The sequence below is a fragment of the Athene noctua genome, chromosome 7 (assembly GCF_965140245.1).
Source record: "Athene noctua chromosome 7, bAthNoc1.hap1.1, whole genome shotgun sequence".
Classification (NCBI taxonomy): domain Eukaryota; kingdom Metazoa; phylum Chordata; class Aves; order Strigiformes; family Strigidae; genus Athene; species Athene noctua.
In genome coordinates this window covers 32,318,612-32,339,980 of record NC_134043.1, presented here as the reverse complement: position 1 = coordinate 32,339,980, position 21,369 = coordinate 32,318,612, and the positions used below count along the sequence as shown (strand labels likewise).

The 21,369-nt window shown below is 38.9% G+C and overlaps 1 protein-coding gene across 5 annotated transcripts in view; it reads right to left on the bottom strand.

Moving 5' to 3' along the window:
• KANSL1L (KAT8 regulatory NSL complex subunit 1 like) overlaps window positions 1-21,369 on the bottom strand; it is a 66,857-nt gene that overhangs the window by 4,664 nt on the left and 40,824 nt on the right. For 4 of the 5 annotated variants that reach the window (XM_074910744.1, XM_074910748.1, XM_074910745.1 and 1 more), the window contains 6 exons: window positions 14,934-15,096; window positions 10,686-10,796; window positions 10,123-10,260; window positions 7,517-7,641; window positions 6,174-6,298; window positions 5,240-5,294 (listed from right to left, as the gene is read on the bottom strand). In XM_074910744.1, the coding sequence (XP_074766845.1) occupies window positions 5,240-5,294; window positions 6,174-6,298; window positions 7,517-7,641; window positions 10,123-10,260; window positions 10,686-10,796; window positions 14,934-15,096 (717 nt within the window). The remainder of the gene's footprint in view (window positions 1-5,239; window positions 5,295-6,173; window positions 6,299-7,516; window positions 7,642-10,122; window positions 10,261-10,685; window positions 10,797-14,933; window positions 15,097-21,369) is intronic. The other variant, XM_074910746.1, reaches the window with a different exon arrangement.

Genomic DNA, 21,369 nt, shown 5'->3' with positions numbered 1-21,369 from the left:
GCTCTTTAAGCTTGGAGAAATAGGTCTGAGATCACCAAGGACCTTGACAGCTCCACATCAAGAGGAACTGATCAAACCTGAGATGCTGCATTCCTGCTATGAAATCAAGCAGAAAACCGTTTCTGGTTTGAAGACTATTTCTTAGCAAATGATTTGCATGGCCCTGGTACAGCTTAAAACAGCCCCAATGTGAGTACTTTTAACTGCTTGTAGTCAAACAAGAGCCAGCTTTTTCGGTAAAACTCCTCAGATGTAGCTATCACATCTGACCTTCACTTTGAAAGAACCATCTTCATTCCTCCGTTGGCAGCACACCAGGAAGTTTGCTTCTTAGACACGGCTGGGTGAGGAACACTTTGCTGCCCTTCCCCCTCGCTCCCCAGATGGCAGGCCGAGCTCTTGGCTGGACCCCTTCAGCACAGCTCAGTTATTTCAAAGTGCTCCAAACCATTCAACCTCTTCAAAGTTCACCTAAAAAGCTAAGCCTGGCAAGAGCATACAAGTGCTGCAGCCATGGATTTTATGCCAGCCACTCCCAGCTCAAAAGCAGAGAAATTCTAGGAAATAACAATTCCTGGTCCTAGGAGCTGTGAAGCTGCTCTGCCAGATCTGTCCTAGAGAAGGATTATACCAATAACCGGAGGAGTCATGGAAAATAAACTGTATTTTTTTCTATAAAGCAAAACCCTCAGTGGTGTTATACAGGTAACACCATTTATCTTCTGACTGCGTCTGATAAAATACAGAACGAAATGCAGTCTCCTCACTGCAGTGCCACACAGCACCATACGATACGGGTTATGCTGTGAGCTGGAAGTACTCTGCTCCAGACAACTGATGGCCCTGAGGTTTTCTGCTGAAGCCATTCTTTGTATCGAGTCCTGCAGAACTGTCGAGTTCATGACCATTATGGGTACAAACACAAAGTATTACAGTGCATATATGCTGCTGTAAACTATCTGGTAGTGGCACTCAGCTTACCAGAGAGCACATTTCCAGTGCAGGCAGCTGGTCATGAACTACAGCACCACAATGAAATTTAACGGGGTCAATGAAAAGGATCCCAAAGTCTTCAGCGTGTTCCAAATTGGCCACAGGACCTGCTTGCTAAAACTGTATCTGCCTGGTTCCTCCTCAGCCCAGCGCTCAACAGGAACCTTCAGACAAACAGGCCTGCTTTGTTTGCCCATCTCATGATTGCTTTTTGAAGACTCTGCATTGCTTTTATTTATTTATGTTAAACACAAACCACTTTGTTAGCTGCTGGTTTCCTTTCATGCAAGTCAACTTAATGGGTCTCCTCCTCTCTCTGGAATTCACCAGCTCTGTCACTTGGATGGCATCAGTACAGGGCTGCATCTCAGTTCAGATTCTGTCTTTCCAAGGTCAATGATGTATAGCGTGAAAGTGAGAATTTTATGAACTACAAAAGTGCTATTCCCTCAGGGAAAATTCAGGATTTTTCTGTGTGCTCAGATTTCCTTTGAAGTGGAAACAAAAGATAATTTTGAAAGAAAAACTTAGACTTTGAAAATACTTTTCTTAGCAAATTGCCAAAACTTTTCATGCTGGGAAGAAACTTCATTTTTAACAAGCTTCCTTTCAAAAATCGAAGTCCACATTCCTCTCCAAGCAAAGAGTTTTGAAAAATACAGAAATAAGCCTTACTGTTCCTTTTCCATAGCTGGTGATAGCAGATATAACTACTTGTTCGTTTAAAATGAGTTTTACTCTATTCCACTGAAGAAACAAGTAATATATTTTCTTATTTAAAAAATATTCTTTGTTCTGTGAATAAAATCACATTACATTAAAATGTCTCTACTTGGTTCAGTACAGCCTCTGCCCCTCTCCAGCTTTGTAATGCTTTATATATTTCCTCCATTAACTTTAGGTTAATTTAAAGTTGCTATAACTGGAGAATTTGATACATTTTTTTCTCCCCACTAAGGTTAGTTTGAAAAAGGACAAAAGAACTGTCATTCCTCGGTGGATGGATCTGGCAGTGATGTTGAGAGAAAAGGCTATTAGGAAAGCCTGTTTGTGAGGCATGTCTAATGATTTCACTCAAAGAAAAAGACTTAAAGCAAACTAAGATTTGGATCCCCCCCACTGCATCTAGTTAAGCTACAAGACGCTGTGCATTAATGTTGAATAGCACCAGGAATATTTCTGAAAGTTTCTCAAAACAACAAACTATGTTTCAGTCTTTGTCTTCACGGGAAACACTGAGTCATAAGCCATGAAAAACACTTATGCAAAACTAATTACACACAGAATTATTCCAAAATATTTGTCATTACTAAAACAACTACTGAATAAACTCAAACATTACTTTACAACCCTGCTTTGCCAGAAATTTTAACCTGGACAAAACAAATTAAAACCAAAATAAAACAGGAAAACCTGTGCCACACCCTCCCATGCCTTAAAGCAATAACAGACTGCAAATTCATATATGCACCAGAAAACTCAAAAGCTCTATTTCCAAAAACTAAGTATTTTTAGAGTAAATAATAGAGCAGACATAGATAGAAGATTAACTTTTGCATTGCCCCACTGTTATATTTTTCCTTGCAAGGCAAAATTTCCAGAAACAAAAATTAGGCACCCAAAAAATGTAAGCTTTTTGTACTCAAATAAAGGAATGGTGAATAGGCCTGATTTCCAGAAAGTGCCGAGTTCCCATCCTTGGAAGTGTGGCTCCTGTGGAACATGACAAATTTGGGACCCCACATTTTTTTGCAACTTGTGGAAATTTTGGGTGTGAGTCTATTGAGAGCTTTTAAATGAAGGAGAGAGAAGAAGAAAAAAAAAAAAGGAAAAAAAAGAGATACTGTGTAGAAGAAATCCCTAACCGCTGGCTGACACAAGGACAACTCCAGAAGTTTTAAATTTGCCATGCAGAAGATAGGCAGAATAGAAACTACTACAGACTACCACCACAGGCAGTGGAAAGCAAAGAAAAAGCTTACTTTATATAGAAGCAGAAAGTATGTTTTGCCCTCTCTTGTCCTTCACGGATCTACTGAAGCTTGCCTCGATTTCAGCATAAGGAATAATTTCAAGAATGTCAGAGTGTGAGTGTAGAAAATGCAAAAAGTAATGCTGCTGTTTTCTCATGTCTTTTTTCAAACTTACTCAGTAACAAACCTTACTCGGCCTAAAACCTAAAGCAAGGAAGTGTAAGAATTATGATCAGACAACCACCTTTTCTCAGTACTCTGAAAAACATCCAAACCAGTTAACACGATACCAAAAGAAAGGGGGAAAATTGGCAAAGAATGATTTAGACAAACACGATCTTTAGCATTTTTTCTCTTGTCTGACATCTCTCCTTTCTCATTCTACCCAGCAGCCGACAGAGAATACAGAAGCAGTGGACCACAGCAGGAGGCAAAGCTGCTTTATTGTTAACTCAAGTTACTTCCTGGCCAAAGGATGAATCATACAGGATCAACTAGTCATGCCAAATACAAATGTACTGGGAGGGCTACTAAATGAGCGATTAGCCCATGAGCTTCACAGAGATATCTTGATGTCCCTTCAGCAAAATACACTAAACGTATGTGAGACAAATCATCTGTATGGGATCTGAAATCTAACCAAGAAATCCACTGACTCCTCCAAGCAAGTCCCTTGAAGCCCTGGAAGCAAATCACTGTAGAAATTATTTTTTTCCCCCACAGATAGTAGGATGAAGAGAGAGCAATGACCAGTAGATTCTCAAGAGACACTGAGCCCTTGATGCCTTATTAGTTATTCTCCAAATGGTTTAATTAAAATATCCTCACAGGAGAGTTCTCCTGTGTATGTAATTTGACCTTCTCACTACAAAAGATGAGGCATGTCTCTTGCTAGCAGAGATGGTACCAAACCAAAAGGTGGCAGTGGAGGTGACATAAATCTTACCACCAGAAATTCCAAGAATTTCTCAAGTGCATGAGAAAAGGTGGGGACAGAGTTAAGTTTTTCTCCTCCTTCTGACCCAAGAGTACGGTGCCAAGTGAGTGCAATATACCAGGCAGGGAGCTGAGACCATGATGCTCTCCAAAAGGACAAGCTCATTTCCATGGAGCAGGCAGCTACAGACACAATAAAACTCCGAGGAAGCTAGCGCCTTTGTGGAAAGTGTATTATTTTCTACCCCAAGGGAGTGGCATAATGATTTAGTTTGTTTACTGTGTTTAGTATAACCATCTGTACTGTTACCCAAATGCAATCTTTTTCTACTACTAAGGCACCTAAACCTCAGTTGCAGAGATTCTCTGAAAAAGGAGCTCACATTCAGATACTGTGGATGAAGGTACACATATAAGTTGTACAGTTACAACAGTTGATAGTGCCCTATAGCACTAGACTGGAGGGAGACTAGAGATGTCCGAAGGGCAGCAAACTGGCAGGTTTCTGGAAAAAGAGTCACAAAAAGATTGGAAGGACAGAAGAGATCAGACCTGCTGGCATATTCACACTGGGGTTAGGAAATGCCTCAAACGCCCTGTGGAGAAAGGGACCCCTAGCTCCGAAGTCCATGGGCATTCTTGGGATGAAAAAGGTAGATTCTTATGTCTGGAGGAAGAAACAGTAGCACATGATGTGCAGATTTAGCTCAAGAGGCAAGCAGGAAATGCTGAAGGTTATGTTGTTCCTGACAAAGCAGAAAAAATAAAAGTTTGCTCCCAGCAGAAAAAAGAAAAGTTTGCTCCCAGCAGGAGGGCTGCAGGAAAATGAACACTAAGAAGAAAACTGAGGAAACCTGCTGAGCCCACAGGCAATATACCAAATTACCTCCTGAAGAGCAATTGGCCAAGGGAACTGGCTGTCTAAGAAGAGGATGAGAGGTAAGGACAGACGTTATAGCACAGGTAGGCCCAGAGAGACAGTCGCACTGGGAGACCCAGCACCACGATGCCGAGGAGCAGGGGAGGCAGAGGCCTGACTAAAGGGACCCTTTGGGAGCACTGCCTGTGCTGGCAGCAAGGGACAGAAGAGCCAAAAAAACAAGTGAACAATGACTATTAATGGAGATACTCGCATTTCTGTCATCCACCATAGGGTTGACTAGGTTGGGACAAGAGACCTTTTCACAGTCTGATACTTAACACTTTATTTTTGAAATTTGAAACTTACCAGGATTTACATGAAGTCAGTGACTTTGGAAAATATATCTCAATTATCTCCATTACATATTATATCTAGTTTAATTAAAAACTGGTGGTTTAATTAAAATACAGCCTACCTCTTCTTCATCTGTATGAGATCTTTCTAATGGTTGAAATTCAACAACTCTCCAGCTAGAAATGAGACAAGAAAAGTCAAATTAATTTACCTAAATGCTGTTTCATTATTTCAGCAGTACAGACAATTCTTCTGTTTCTACACTATATCGTTAATTACTACTTCTTCAACGCTGCTCATGCTTCAAAATTTATTTCAAATAAAGTAATTTCAGATTTATGGTGCAGATAACAGATGCCTAAAATTTAGATGTTCCTTTCCCAACCCAGTATCTAACTTTTTATTTTCCCAACACAGCTTTTAAGCTATTGAATAGTCTTAATAATATTTTAGCTTTAAAGACAATTTAAAAGCAAGCACAGAGATTTAAAATATGAAACAACTGCATTTAGCCATTTCAGGTAATTTGCTAGTAAGCCACTGAATTACAGCACAGGAGATTAATCACCCTGTTTTAGCAATCTAAAGATGTTCTTGTCACTGGAATCGTGGATTGTAAATTTACACTGTATGGAAAAAATTAAGCTTATTCTACTGTGTTAGAATGGATACAGTTTAAAAATATATGCTGAACCCATTACTTAACTACTTTCTTATGACACATAAAAAAGACAGCAACTTCTAAACAACCTATCAGAGCATGTCAGCCCGATGGCACATTTAAGACCACGAATATCACTACAATTACGATGATATAAACCCCCTTCTAATTTTAGCCAGCCACCTCCCTGTGAGTATCAGACTATTTCCCTTGTGCTATCAGCTGTCCAGTCTTCCCACCACTCCAGTCACACAAATTTAAGTGCACAGAAAAAAAAAAAGAGCACATGAAAAGATCATCTTAATATTTTAAAATTACCTAACTATACGTCAACAATAGTCTTAGTTCATGTTCTCAAGTTCATTTTTTGCAACTAAGGAGGGCATGAACAAACCTTGGGGTAAGGATTTCTTTGTACTGTAGTTTCTCCAATTTTGATGGTGCCACCAGCGACATTGGAATAACAATGTTGTCTATATCATAGGAGCTCTCACTTCTCAACCTCCTTCTGGAGTTATGCTGTAAACAATTCAAGAGGAGATTCATCAGCTCAAAACATAGGTACTACATGTTAGCTCAGAAACATTAGACCTGCATGAGGAAAAAGTCTAACTTGAACACATTTTCCAGTGGCGTAATGACTCCCAACTTCCCCCCACCTCCCAATGGAATCTTGATAAATCTTAAAACTATCTCATCTCTGAGATTTACTTTGTGCCAGCATAACTCCTACTGAAATCAGTAGAAGTTTCCCTTCCTTGATTTCAGTTACACTTAATTCTGAATAGTTATCAGAACTTCAAAGTTAATGCTGCCTTCTTCATAATGTTCAGTCTACAAAGATGACCTAAAATCTATCTAACTTGCAACCCACATGGTTCTTCAGCATGATACAATTAACAATTCCAAAAGAATGAAGCTCCATTTAGCAGTGAAGAACAGCCTACACGGAAAGTGGTTTTCTGAAAGACATGCAAAAGACAGAAGCTGGTGGTGGCGTTTCTGGTGTTCTCTGCCTGCTAGTGCATGGAATCAACGTGGGTCAAAATTGAAGTTCCTCGATTGGAGGGCAGCACAGATTTAAACTCAGCTCTCCAGAAGTCATCACCAGATCGAAGCATGACAACTTACTCAGCACCAGTCTACCACGAGGCTTAGCAGAACCATGGGACTGAAATCTGAATATTATTATGAAATTCTCAATAAATTCCAATAAAATAAAGTGTGTTTCTGCAGGGACTTCAGTGAATCCTGCTGCTCCTCAGCAAATTTATATACCTGAGACTGTCTGTAGCTCTTCACAAAAGGTTTTAAATAGCAAAGCTGAGAGTTAACCAATTCTGTGACTGTATTTGCACCGTGAGGCCATTTTATGTAGCTGCACCAAAAATAAAAGGATGATAAGGGGCCTTGTGTAAAATTTGGAACATAAATCACAGTGTATTTAATGAATTTCTGGGAAAAAAAATAAAATTAAAGGCCCAATGCCAAAAAACTAAACTTATACTCCAGTTATATGATCTGCAAAACTCTTTTACAAGCAAGTATCTGATTTAGGAATACCACATACTCAATCTGGAATAAATTACTTAATGTAATCCACTTAATTCACTGTAATAACGCTCTGTACTGTAATTTAACACTAGATTAGATGTAAAAGGTGTGTGTTTCTGGATTATTAATTTGCACAAATCTCTTTTATATTTCAGTCAAGACAGTGATACATTTTTGGTTTACCTGTGATGGAGTGCTGTGAGTGGGCCTAGACATCGCATTGACACTGGTCACGGCAGCAAAACTGCTATGGGATTCGGGTTCTGCATGTTGAAAGGAGAATGTCTCAAACCTAGCATTACGTTCGCCTGTCACAGAAAATAGTAATAAAAAAATACATACTGGCTGTTGTCTATTAGACTATTTTTCCATACAGTAATGGTAAAGTCATTTCTAGAAGCCCACAGCTAACCACTTATAATTTACCGAATACTAAAAAAAGCCATCTAAATAAACACTTGCTACTCATCTTGTCATTGTTGTTCCACAAATCTCATCCCTCTCCTTCTACAAAGGATTTCCTCTTGTGAAACCAGCTTCATATGGGCAAATCCTGCTTCTTTTTTTCAGGAGCTGCCATAAACTACACACACTGCAAATGCATTCAGACTTACAGGAACGTGCCCCAGTGTTCCCTAACAGTGTTTCCTTAGCTGGGGTGCATCTCACTGACGTACCGGTTCACTGAGCCCTCACTGATGGTTTCTTCCTTGATAAATAATAAAACAAAACTGGCAGCAAGGGTAACAAACAAAATTAGTTTCTAGATCTCCATGTGTGGTTTCTTCTGATAGTGGTCCACTGCTCCAGACAAACTGTAATTCTTGTTTATTCTTATTCAGTCCCAGTGTAAGCAGCATTTACAGGGATTCAGAATTTAATCACCGGTGTTCTGCTTTCCTTCTACCTTAACTTCCAGTGAGAAGAGAGAACTCAGGTTTAATGTAGGAACTAATAAAAAGAATCTGTGTATTCCAACATGAAAAAAGAGGTAAGACTGATCCTAAAGACTGTATTGCACAGGCTGGGTCAAGGACACGAACTCTCATCTCCCAGGCAGCTCTGCAACTCCCTGGCACACAGCTTTTATTTTTGGCCTTGTTCATCAGGCTGACCTTCCTCATGGATAATTTCTCCTAGACAGAGCCCAAATTAGGAATAAATATGTAGTACTACACCCGTAGCACTAATAAGCTAGAACTGCTGCTGCTACTCACGAATACACCACATAGCAGTTTTCTGGCATTGGGAAACTATGATCCTCATGATAAAAGATTGCTTTTTTTGTTCCATTAACTCAAAGAACTAAGTATTATTGGCAGAAGATTAATTGTAACTTCAAAAGGTTTATAGCAAGAAGTTTTCTCTCTTATTAGTGCTCCCAAGTAACTCCGATTGTTGATTTGTTCATGACAGTACACTTAGGGAAACAACCTGGTTGTGAGAAACACTGTGTCAGCATCCGCCTTTTGGGGACCAGTGACTGGTTAGGGGAGTGGGTGGCATGGAAAAAAGGATCACTGATGGCGAGAGGGGACAGGGCACAGCACCCCTTGCGGAAACAGGCACGGAGTGTATGAGGAGGCTATACAGCAAAGGGGAGGGCTGCAATGTGCAAGGGGAATGCTGCAGAGAAAAAAAACCCTCATCTGAGACAGTTTTCAGTGTGTCCAAAAATACCTTTTATTCTCTCCTGTAACTTTCTAATCAATAGCGCTTTTTTGGTTTAGGATTCTGTTTTGGTTTTGTTTTTTTTTTTTTAAATAGACCAAAAGTTTTGGTTAAATCATCTCTGCACTGATCTCCACCTCTACTGCAAGATTACACTAGCAGTTTTACCTGGATGTGCACTAGAAGTGTATTCTTCCACAATGTTGAATGATCATAATTCTTTCTTAGGGAAAATTTTAGACTAATGTAGTTTGTCCTCTCACTCAGTGGTTTATTTTCTTCAAATGTCTTGTGAGGAATTGTGTCAAAAGCTTTCCAAAAATTCACATAAATGAACCTGTGTGTTGGGCTTGTGTGTGGCAGGGTTTTGGTAGCAGGGGACACAGTCTGTACCAGGCTCTGTTAAATTTTACATTCTAATAGCCTGGAGAGACAAGATGCAATTTACCTTTACAGTGGCATGCTGAATTTTTTGTCCCTGAGTTATCACATTATTCTACAGAATTTTCAGGGCACTTTCTATTAATTTACCAAGTGCTGAAGTAGAGATTCAATGGCTTAAAATACAAAGATAACAAGGGTGAAAACACTAATTGTAAGCACTGCCTACCCACAAGTCCTTAAACAGTCTGGAAGGAAACCAGAACCACAAATGACAGTTCACAACAAATGAAACATAGCTGACCACTGATGCCAGGAATAGTTAAATGTTTGGTTGGGCACATGATTTGACAGATAACTTTGCAATTCAGTCTGTTTCACTGATTACAGTTAAAAAAAACCCCCTTCACATTAAAAATAATGACACCTAGTATTAGAAAAACACAGTTGGACTGCTGAGCAGCTTCATTTAAGAGTATTCAAAAAATAAAATACAGAAACTTGTCTCCTTTTGTAATATGCACTGAAGAATAAAGCGGATTACCATGCTTTAAAACAGCAAATTATTTTCATGGTGTGTTAAGTCCATTTCTTCACTCCTATGAAGTTTCTTAACAGTATCCTTTTTGGAGACAACTTAAAATTAATTCTCAAAGCCCAGTGATAACAAACTCATTTATACAGTACATATTTTAAAAGAAGTAGTGCTGTCTCAAGCAGTAAAATTTTTCTCTTACCTACTGCTGTCTCACTTAAATGTCTTTTCTTTCTTCCTTCTGACAGCTGGTCAGATGTTTCTGACACTGACTGAGATTTGGAATTAGATAAACAGCCACTGCTCCATTGTTTGACAGAAACATTATGTTGATTATATTCTACAAGAGAAAAAGCATGTATCAAGTTGAAAACTTATTTTCCATTGGTGCAATTTACAGGCAATCTCAACTGCTGAACTATTTATAATGGAAAAAAACAGAGTTGTGATAGGAATCCACATAGTAAACAGTACATCAGTCAGGCACCTGTGTCTACAGAGAATCCATGGCCCAAACTTCCCACACTTGTATTAGAGCCCTCCTAGGCTCTGATGAGATCATTTCAGTGCAACAAAGGAGAACGTGACACTGTGGTCTGGGAAGAGATTCCTCTTCCAACTAAAGCTTTAGCCAGTTACCTTCTCTGATAACCTGCTTTGTGGTAGTTTATAAATTAAACCTATTCAGGGCAGAAAGTACTGGCAAATGAACGAAAAATGGTCTTGAAAATATTAAAATATTTTGCTTTGTATATTAAGACATACCATTGTCTGGAGATACTTTAAACTCCACTCCCAAAGATGAGGTATCAACAGGTTCTCCTTTGATGTCATCCTTCCTTAATAATGTTTCAAAGTATATGTGAAGAGGAATATCTAATAAAAAAATAAATCGAAATGGAATAGAGTCTGTATCAGAAAGATGGCAACCTATGAAACAAATTATGTATCATCACTAAAGGTCCAGGAACTGATTTACACAGTGCTATGTAATATAATCTGTAAGCAATATTGCTGCCTTCAACTTCAGTCCTTGAACTCATGAAGAATGGCAGAGCTCAGTCATTCCTGCAAGGACTGATCACGTGTCTATATGGCAGCAGCGTTGTCACATGATCAATCTGAAGACAGTACAGGAAAACATGTCCTGAAACTGGTGAGACCAAAGGAAAACTCGATGACAATAACCCAAAAAGGCCCAGCCAGATGTTTCAAAAAAGTAATTTTTGTGTACGTAAAAAAGAAAATTTGAGGCAAGGTAAGTTTCAGCAAGATAGTTCTTGTATGAGTGCCATCCTCCACTACAGGCAAAGACCTATGGTCTTCCTTATCAGTTATCTAAGTATATACAAGGTAATCTCCAGTAATTGCCTGGAGGTAAGAACTCAAGGTACCTGTCTTTCTATTAATGGGAAGTGAGAGTTATGCCATGGTAAAAACAAATCAACTTTTAACTGTGAAGCTACACTGCCATATGTGCTGACCAAGGCAGTATGCTGAAGTGTTTCCAAGCTCTCCAGCACTAAGAGCTTCTAAGGGCTGACAACTCAGATCAAGGTAGGACTCAAACCTAAGGATTGCTGGTGAACAAATCCCAGTGCAAGCACACACACTTAATAGATTAACAGCACTTTTTTTGGTGTTCAAAGTCAAAGTAAGAAAGAGCAAGGTTGTCTTACTCTGGAATAAACTGTGTCTGTACCTGAAATTACTCCAGAATTATTCTTCACAAAAACAAGCTCTGCAGGGTATCAAGTGAGGGTAAGACTGGGGTCTTTCCCTCTTGACTAACTCCTTCATGGAGATTTGACTAATACAGCACAGCAGAGAGCACACTGTGAACTTTTCCTGTAATCTGGAATGGCTTCGGTTCAGCCTTTTGGGTACAAGTAATTAATGTTTTTTGAAATTGTTACTGCTGGAAGCCTAGAGGTAATTTCAAGGTACATTCCTTCCTTTTTTCTCTGGCAAAGGTTTCAGCAGGGCAATCTAATTCATTTCCTAAGGGAGTTCTAACCCAGAATTAGTTTGCAAAATATCTCAAGTGGTAAGGAATTTATCCACTGTTGTAAGGCAGGAAGGCTTAAGAAAAACATCTCTATCTGAAAAGCCTTTCCGGAGACAAAATTACAAGAAAGAAGAGAAAGTAAGTAGGACTAAATACGCTGATGTAAGAAACAGGCTTGACAGCTATTATGCTCAAAATGAGAAGAGGGCCAGGGGCAGGGCCAAAGGGTGGGCATTAAACTACTCTTATTTACATACAACCTTAGCCTGGTGTGCCTTCAGGACTTCCCAGGACAGAAACTTTAAACGTATTTTGTTAAACAAAAAGAACAATTTGTTTCAATTTGATATGATCTAACTAGATATTCTGTCACAAGATTAAAGGTGACCTGTAAAAGGTGTCCATCTCTGTCCCCCCTCGGGGTTTTTGATGTGTTTCTGTCCTGGTTCTACTTCTGAGTAAAATGTAAAGGTCTGAAAGGTTTATTAACCACAACATTTAAGTAAAGAAATAAACAAAATATTTCCTGTTTTTTTTTTTTTTTTATTTTTGTGGGGTTTTTTTTGGTTTTGTTTTTGTTTTTTTCCCCTGGGAAATCACCTGGATGTCTCAGAGATTTTTTAATTACATGCTCATGTATCTTAATCAAAAGGACAGGAGTGTTTGTTCCACAGGTTAGGTGCAGAAATAACAGTACTACAAACTTCTTAGATACAAACTACAGTTTTCCAGTTGGGGTGCAAGTTTAAAAAGGTGTTTTTATGTTCAAGGGATGCTGCAACCACTGACATATTTTCAGTCAAGACCTTTGGTAATTTGTAAACTCTGAAGCAAGACTTAGAAACATAAGGAAAATTATGCTTCCAGAAGTGAGTATACTAGTGAGTCAGTACCCCTACACTGTATTTACTAGGTTGTCTGCAAATTATCATTCTCCTTCGAAAGTAAAAAACCAAGAGTAAGTACTTTGAAAGTAAAAAACAAGGTACAAGAGAGAACAACATCTGAATCTTGAACTTGAAACCCTCCTTGCACATTGAAACACCAAATTTCCAGAGTTTCAAGACGGAAAAAATACCAATAATATTTCTTTAACACACATTAAATGAAATTAAAACAAACCCCCTTTTGTTTTTTTCACTCTGCTGACAAACTTTTTTTTATTTAGAAGAGAGTGATAAAAGACGTGGGCACACCACAAGCAGTATTTTAAGAGAAGTTATCCTTCTGGAAAGGGAGAACTAAGGAAGCTGCAAAGAAAGCATGAAACTGAATCAGGCTACCTGACTAAGTTGGAAAATTTATAGCGTGCATTTATTCACAGTAATTCTTTCATATGAAAGAAAATGACAAATAGACTAGTGGTCTTCGTGAGGGGATAGAGACAGAAAAGTACACAAAGCAGAGTAGAACATGAATCTAGCCTCCCTCAAAAACAAGGTCGGCATCTCAGCAGGAGATAGTAGGTCTAGCACTACCTTCCTGTCTCAACTACTATTAGCAAGGCTAAGGCTTCTTGAAAAGAAAAGAAATATTCCTCTGAAGAAAGATGATCTTGGTATCAGAATGAAGCTAAAATAACATTTTTCTTCCTCCATCCTGGCAAAGCGACCAACAGTAGCGAGAATGTAATCCAAAGCCTTTCAGGGTTTTTTCATAATCTTTTTTCAAGAAAATAAAATGTCAGTATTCTTGTTCAATGTCCTAGTCTCTCTTTAAGAGTAAGGTAAGAATGAACGCAAGAGGCATAGCCTCACATGACTGTCTTTGAACAGACCTGTAACCCCACTGGCTCCTGTCCAGCTGGGCTGTCAGAGTCGCAGAGTAAGTGATGGAGTATGTGTAAAGAAGAAAGTTTTAAGAGGTATTTTCCTCTCCTTTCCACAACAGAGTCCTGTAGACTGGGATGTTTGCTGTTGCACTCAGCTAGTGTTTCATTTCCCCTATCTGCTCCTCAAAATGATCTCCTCTCTCTATATATGGGATGTAAACCCTCTCATAAACCTGCAAGGGTTGAGACCTTCTCAGGATTCCATGTCCACACATGGGTGTTCTCTAATGGCCACTGACAAGTTCTCCAAACCCAAGACTTACTTTAATCCCTGACTTCATAATACCAGGCTGCAGTATCTACACTGTCATTCTGGAAGACGGTGGGTTTGATTACAGACTCAGACTTCCATGGAAGAAGTCCCAGCCTCACATTCAAGATTATTTTGTGGCAAAGAACAGCAGAATTCCTGCACTGGTCAGCAACTACCTGGAAATAGTTTTTTCCAAAAGTATGCCACCCCAGCCCCAAATGCGGAATCACAGAATCATCTAGGCTGGAAAAGACCCTGAAGATCATCTAGTCCAACCATTAACCTAAGACTGACCATTCTCAAAAATGCAGCAGTACGAATCCCTTCTGCTGATAACAGCATTTAATATGCTATTTTGAAGCCCCAAGTACTGTTAAGTTGCACCTGCACTAGTTTCAGGTCTGAGTCACAAACAACAACATCTGCATTATTGTTTGAAAAGATTAAAGTATCACATGACAGAAACCATAAACTTCAAAGATCACCAAGAAGGCTGACTAGCACAAAAACAATTAGGAAACCTAAATAAAGCTTTTTGGACTTAGTCCAGGGGGCCTGAACTGAAAGTTGCTTATGAAAACAACACAACCAAGGTATAGTAGCGTGTTGGCAAAAGCACCATCTAAAGGACTAACACCGACTCAATCAGACACACCATGGAACATGCAGAAACACCTTTTCCCTGAGCAGTCTTTCTTGGTTGTAATCACTTTACTGGTATGGTAAACCTAGAAGGTGTGTTTTTCAAATGTCAGGATGAAGTTAAGATTTTCATTTAGTCTAAACTCATATATTTTGCCAGTGTGAGATTTTCTGTAAGAGAACTAAGTTCTAAAAATCATTCAAAAGAAAAGTTAGTCCCTAAACTCTACAGCTCTCACATTCACAACTGCCCTCTATTAGAGTCATGGTGTTACTTACCTGAAGGGAATGATAAGACTGGATGGAAGGAAGAGTCCAGCTCTTGCACATAATCTAGTATCTTAGATCCTGCACTGTACTCACTACTGCTCAGGGTGGACGCTGGCACCATACATGGTAACTGAGTTTTATATGGAAAGGAGGCATCTCTAGATGGTGAAGTCTGCAAGGATACACAGAAACAAAGATTAAACTTCTTCTTTACTGTATTCCTTCAAATTAGACCAGAAAGAAAATTTCAGCGAGTAAAACTCTTCAATACAGGAATGGGAAAAATATTCCTGCAAACTTCAGAAAGTCTAAATACAACTTGCCTCCACTTACTGTGGACTATAGTGCACAGTACAAAGAATACACACCACCCCCCCCTTCAATTAGGGCCAGGAAACAGCTGTCAAAGTTTCCAGAGAAAAATGTAACTGTTTCCAATCATTATTTTTATATATCCTATGACAAACACCCCTTAAAATTCCATTGCACCACAACAGGCATGATAAAGATGCACAAACAAAACTAACAGCACTAAATACAAGGGTCTCTCCTTTTACTCCCTTAGTCTTAGTAAGATTCTTAGTACTGATACCTCTAGACAGTTCAAGCTCATATATTTAATGCAAGACACAATATTACACATTTTGAGCACACTGTGTACTTACACAAAGGAAGAGGGCAAAGTCCTTCCCTTGTTATAATTTAAAAAATCAGATAAACAACACAAACAAAAAGAAGACACACAGCAATAAATATGGAGAGGGATGCACTGATTAATCGGTTGTAAGAGAAATTACTAGAAAGAGGAGAGCTGCAAAGAAAGATTAATTTAGCTGCTTATTTGTACAGAAGGTGGAATTATGGATTGTACAGAACTGGTAGGTGTGAGGAAGCAGGACACTAAGGCAAAAGGCAGGGTGAAAATGGGCAGGAATAAGCAGCAGAGTGCAGGCAATATCCTGAGCCCTGAAAGACAGGAGGAAAGAACTGAACGTGGGCAGCAGTCAACAGTAGTCTGTGCTGCAGAGTAAGCTACAAAAGCACTGCAGGGAAATAGTGTTGCTTATGCTACTTTCAGCCTTACTGGATACTAGCGGTAGTAACCCCAAAGGTACCAACATTTCTAAAGGCTTCCATAGGTCTAGCAGTGCCGCTCATCAGTGGTGGATATCATCACTCATGCAGTGATGATATCCACCACATCAAATCCCCCTCCATTTATTGAAATCAGTCCTTCTGTCAGGTGGCATCAGTATTCACAACCCACGCAAACTCAGAAAATGTGCCATTAATAAGTTCCCCTTTCCATCTCTTCCCTTCTTCTCAATCAAAAAATTTCCTACACAAAAACTACTGAATCAGGTCAGCATGTTATGATGCTGGAGCAGAGAGACTCTGTAGTGGTGGTGGGGATCTTGGTTTGTTTTTGTTTTGTTTTGTTTTGTTTTCCTCACAGGAAAACATTAACAGTCTTAAATCCACCTTGATCTCCATACTCAGGTGTATGCACAAATACTTTCAACTTAATTTGGAAAGAATTCTTTTCTAGGCCAGGACTCTTTCAAATCAATGTTTTGTTATTTTCCTGTAACAGACATATGGGAATCTTCATCTGTTAAACTTCAAACATCCATAAAGTGCTGGCATAACTGGGGCCTGTGTTTGGAAACACTAGAGGAATAAATGCTAAAGTGAATTTAATGTTTCCCGTTACATGGACCATTAAATTAAAGCTTAAGAGCTCTTAGATAGTTGCTCTACCTTTGATGCAATAAGGGCTCACTCTTCAAGAATGCACAAAAGCGTATTTCCTCTTGATACTTGGTTTTTATAAACTAGTTTAACTGAATCTCTACTACTTAAGCTGTGACTGCATCCCTTCTGCTTGGTTTTTTTTAAAAAAATAAATCCACATTACAGTAAATGATAAATCTCTTACTCTTTAAGAAGAAATCCCCAAACACAAATCAGTAAAATTACCTAGAAAATACATGGATAAGCCAACACATACTAACATGTAGTTTTTTAAGGCTGAGTCACTTTTTCTTACTTTAATTCACTTCAGTCCCAAACACATTTAGAGTATAGCTTAAAGCTAAGCCTGTTCAAATGCATACATGGTCAGATAACCTCCACAGTCTCAATCTATTTTGAAACAGTATTAAAATCCACTTGCCAACATCAGTAAATGCAAACCTCTTTTCCTCATCTTGCCTGTGGTGGGAGTTACAAAACCTTATGTCTGAATTTGTGCTTTATTTCCTTGAATGCCCTGGCATCAACACCTAAATAATTAAATCTTTCATTAAGTCAGTTTGTAATTCAAAAGAAAAGAAGGACTTATATAGAAGCAAGAGTAATTTTATTTAAATGCCTGTGAAGTTACTAGAAAAAAAACTAAAAAATCTGGCAGTGTCTGTGCTCCTAGCTACCAGATCTGGTTTAAATTTCTGATGAAGTAGTTTTCCACTGGAAAATGCTGAATTAGTGAAATCATGATGTTTGTCAGGAATGTCGATTTAATCAACTGTTGATGAAAAAATTTCGGAAGCCCTTCAATTCTGGAATGAAAGTGTGTTGCTCAGACAAAGAAAGTGCTTCAACCTTATTGAAACAGAACTGGTAAACTAAACTCTGTCCCCCCTTCCAGTGCAGTATAGAACACAGTCTACAACCCAACTGGCTTTTACAGCAGTTAAATTATTGATTTGTAACTCAACAACAAAAAAATCTACCAAAACTCAACTGGAAAAAAAACCACAAATATATCCATTCAGCCACAACACTGACAAGTGGTTTCATGAAACCCATGGCATGCAGCTTTTAGAAGACAGGCCTCTATAGCGAGCCTGACCACAATGACAACCCTTCAGAAAGCAAGAGAGATTACTGAACTCTTATCAATTTTTCCCCTGCTATACTATACCTCGTACATCTCCTGAAACATTTTTCCTCATTACTGAAATACAAAACCTCATGCTTCCTGAGCTCAAGTAGATATGAAGAATAACATTACATTAAATTGATTCTATTAAGGAAAAAAAAATACACTGTATTTAAGAGGAAATCAGAAGTGTGCAAACTTTAAATCTAAAACAGCCGTTCTGTTTTAAACTTCATAAGGAATGGTGTCACCAACAGAATCTAATTTTCTAGAGTATTATGAATTTTAATCTTGGAATTTTTTTCTCCCTCAGTACTGTTTTATGGGGTCACAGAAAATATAGTGAGCAATTTAGTTTGATATTCAAAACAATTCTTATATTTTCTTCTGATAAACTGATGCACTAGACAAAGGACAAGTGTCTCATGCCTCTTCTAGAAGGGTCAGAAGGCTGAACATTACCAGCCAACCATCCTTCTGCAGAGAAAAAAGTTTGAGTCTATGAAGCGTGCCATAATTGAAAAGAAAAATGTTTTGTGCTCCTAGTTAAAAATTCTGAAGTGAATACTCATTTCATGGTTTCAGCTACTGATCACTAGAACTCCTACCATTTTTGGAAACATGCCTAAGTGTAACAGTACAGAGAGCCACAGTTCAATTACTGGATTCATACACATCAGTGTAAGTTAATTAAGTTAGCTCAAATACACTCTGCTGAATACCTGTCATGTCTGCTTCTGATTACTCTTCTTGTAAGTCAAAAAAGGCAAGGAAGAAGCATTTATTCTCCCTACACACACACACTCTCAGAACTTTTCAGCAATATCAAAGAAGGGCTATGTCCCTCGATATTAAAAACTGTTAAATGAGTAGCCAACTAAATTGCAGAGATTTAATTATGGAATCCAAGAGAACCACCATGTGGGTGGCTGATGCTTTGTCTTTGAACACCAAACACACTGATAACTTTTAATTCTCCAGAAGCTCTAGGTATAGCTCAAATCAACAGAGCACCATATTAGCTGCTTGCTTCTTTGGTTTAGCATCGGCCTTAAAGGCCAGCCCGCTTCTCCGCAGCCTCCCTCTTCTGCACACAATGATCTGCTCTGAACAGAGCTATGTCCCTCTGGCAGAACACAGTTAAATGAAATGTCTTATTTCACAAGCTAAACATCAGGGGCACCGAAAGCAGGACTTCACAGCAGAGTGCTTTTGGGAAACATACAATACATGGATAGCGAAAGGTTCATCTGAAAGCCCCAAAGACCTTCTCTCCTACCAACAGGTAGTGGAGGAGAAGGTGGGCAAAGCATCTAAGACATCCCTACATGTGAAGGTGTGTAACAGATGGTGCTGATGATACCTACTTTACAACAGACTCTTTCTTCCAGATGCAGTTTCTATATATGTCAAACAGACAGAACTTTCCCACGCACCTGCCTGAAATCTATACACGTCAGGTACAGTGAATCAAGCTGCTCTGGGATGTCAACAAATTTGTCTGCTTCTGGCCTCTCTGGAGCTGTTGATAAGGATAAAGTGGCAGATCCTGTGGCAGAGACCAGTTTTTCCAGGAACAGAACTGGGACTTTCATAGAACACTAATGACAACTTACTCAGCATCTGGCTCATCTCAAGTTCAGATTTTTGGTCAGTGTCACAAAAGGAGCGGTAGCTTCTACCATTCTCAGAGACCACCCACCTCTCATAAGGATACATGGAGTTTAGTTTCTTTAATCTTGTTATAAACCAATGGGAGATGGACTTTCACCTGCTCTGTGGGAAGTGTATGCTGTCCTTAACATCCCGAAACAAAGACCTTTTGTTCAACTAGCAAATCAATTGAAAAAATCAAAGTTAGTTCTTAATCTTTGACCAGTTAAACCAAAAGCAGGAAAGACATGTTAATCCACAGGGATCTTTTCAAAAATGCCATGTAGAAATTAAAAGTAGATGTGATCAGTAAAACACTACAGAAATGTCATAATAAGCTAAAGATGCAGGACTCTGAAAAGCACACCAGGTTTTTCATTCTGAGAAAAAGAGAATTCACAGCCTGACTGGCTTGCCATGAACCTCACAAAGGATGGATTTAGTACCACTAGTATCACAGTATCACAAAGCTAAAGGTGTTCTCCTTTCCTTCCTCCCCAGTAGACAACAGTCTTGTCAGCCATTCAGAATAGCTGAATGAGTAGGAGTATTTATTTTTTTCCCAATCAGATTTTGTTGATTTTAACTAATAGAAAACCTTCTTTTTTTAACTCAAGTGTTAAAATAGTAATTTCATCAACTATTATTTTCACTTACAAGCTTGGTAAACCATAACCACAGGATTCTCCTCCACAGACCAGGAGACTGACATATTCATGGAGGTACTACACCATTTTCACTGAAGCAGGATGCATACTCTTCTTGAAACCAGTTTGCAGGAGACTTGGCAACACAACAACATTCCCTGTATTCATGGCTTTTTAAAAGTCAGCAATGCCAGGAAACTATGCAGAAGCAGGTGGCAGAGCCAATATCTAGGGATACAAAGGAGGGGGATGACAACCAGTAGATTCCTTCCAGTGCAACTATGGGGAAATGACCACTCCACTGAGTGAAAGGCAAAACTTCTAGCTGGCTACTGAATAATATGATTGATAGTTACTGCTGTAAACAGTGCTGCTTCTTTAAACGCACAGACCAAGGGAGCTAAAGAAAGCAGTAGTTGGTAACAGCCACAAAGAGTTCACCTGTTATCTCCTTAAATGCAAATAAACCACAACACAGGATAATATGGTAGAGGAAATGGGATTGTATTGTAGGAAGTAGGTGCTAAAATATTCATCCCCAGACAAACATTTCACCTGGCAGAAAATACAGTACAACTTCCACATTATAGGCAATGTTATGATTAGGCACCTTGTTTGCGCACACAACCTTCTACCTGTTCCTTACTCTCCTTTCCTGCTAGCTACAGACCACTTGCAGATAGCAGACATTTAGCAAGCACAATAAAAGCTCTGCATGCTGGATATAATACAAACTCTGCAAGTATATATACATATATACTTATACATACAATCTTCCCTAAAAACTGGTAAGTAACAAGATGTGGTGAAAGGCCTGTATGTATTTATTAAGTGGCAAATACAAAAAGTATCACTGGCCCTAAGCATGCAGTGGGAACTCAGCAGGACACAAAAATCACAGAACCAGCATGAGAACTAGATTAAAATAAGAAACCCAAACCCTAGAATTTAAATACTTGTTTCCTGTCTGTTTCAGAGCCTTGTGGAGAGAAGCACTCACTTTTTTTTTCCCTTCTTGTGTTTTTTTTTTTTTAAACCACTAAACAAAAGCAGATATTCTTCTGTTCTCACTTAACTCCTGTTTGAGACTAAAGAGAAAAAATGTGGCAATACTCAACTGCAAGAGCTGGCAACATTACACCAACTGTTTGCTTGTGGTATCTAAAATGTAAACTTTTGCACCTCAATTCAGCTTTCAGGGTGTTGGCACCTCTGCAAATTTGAATTCCAGTTTTCTTCATGTGCCTCAGTCCACAAACCC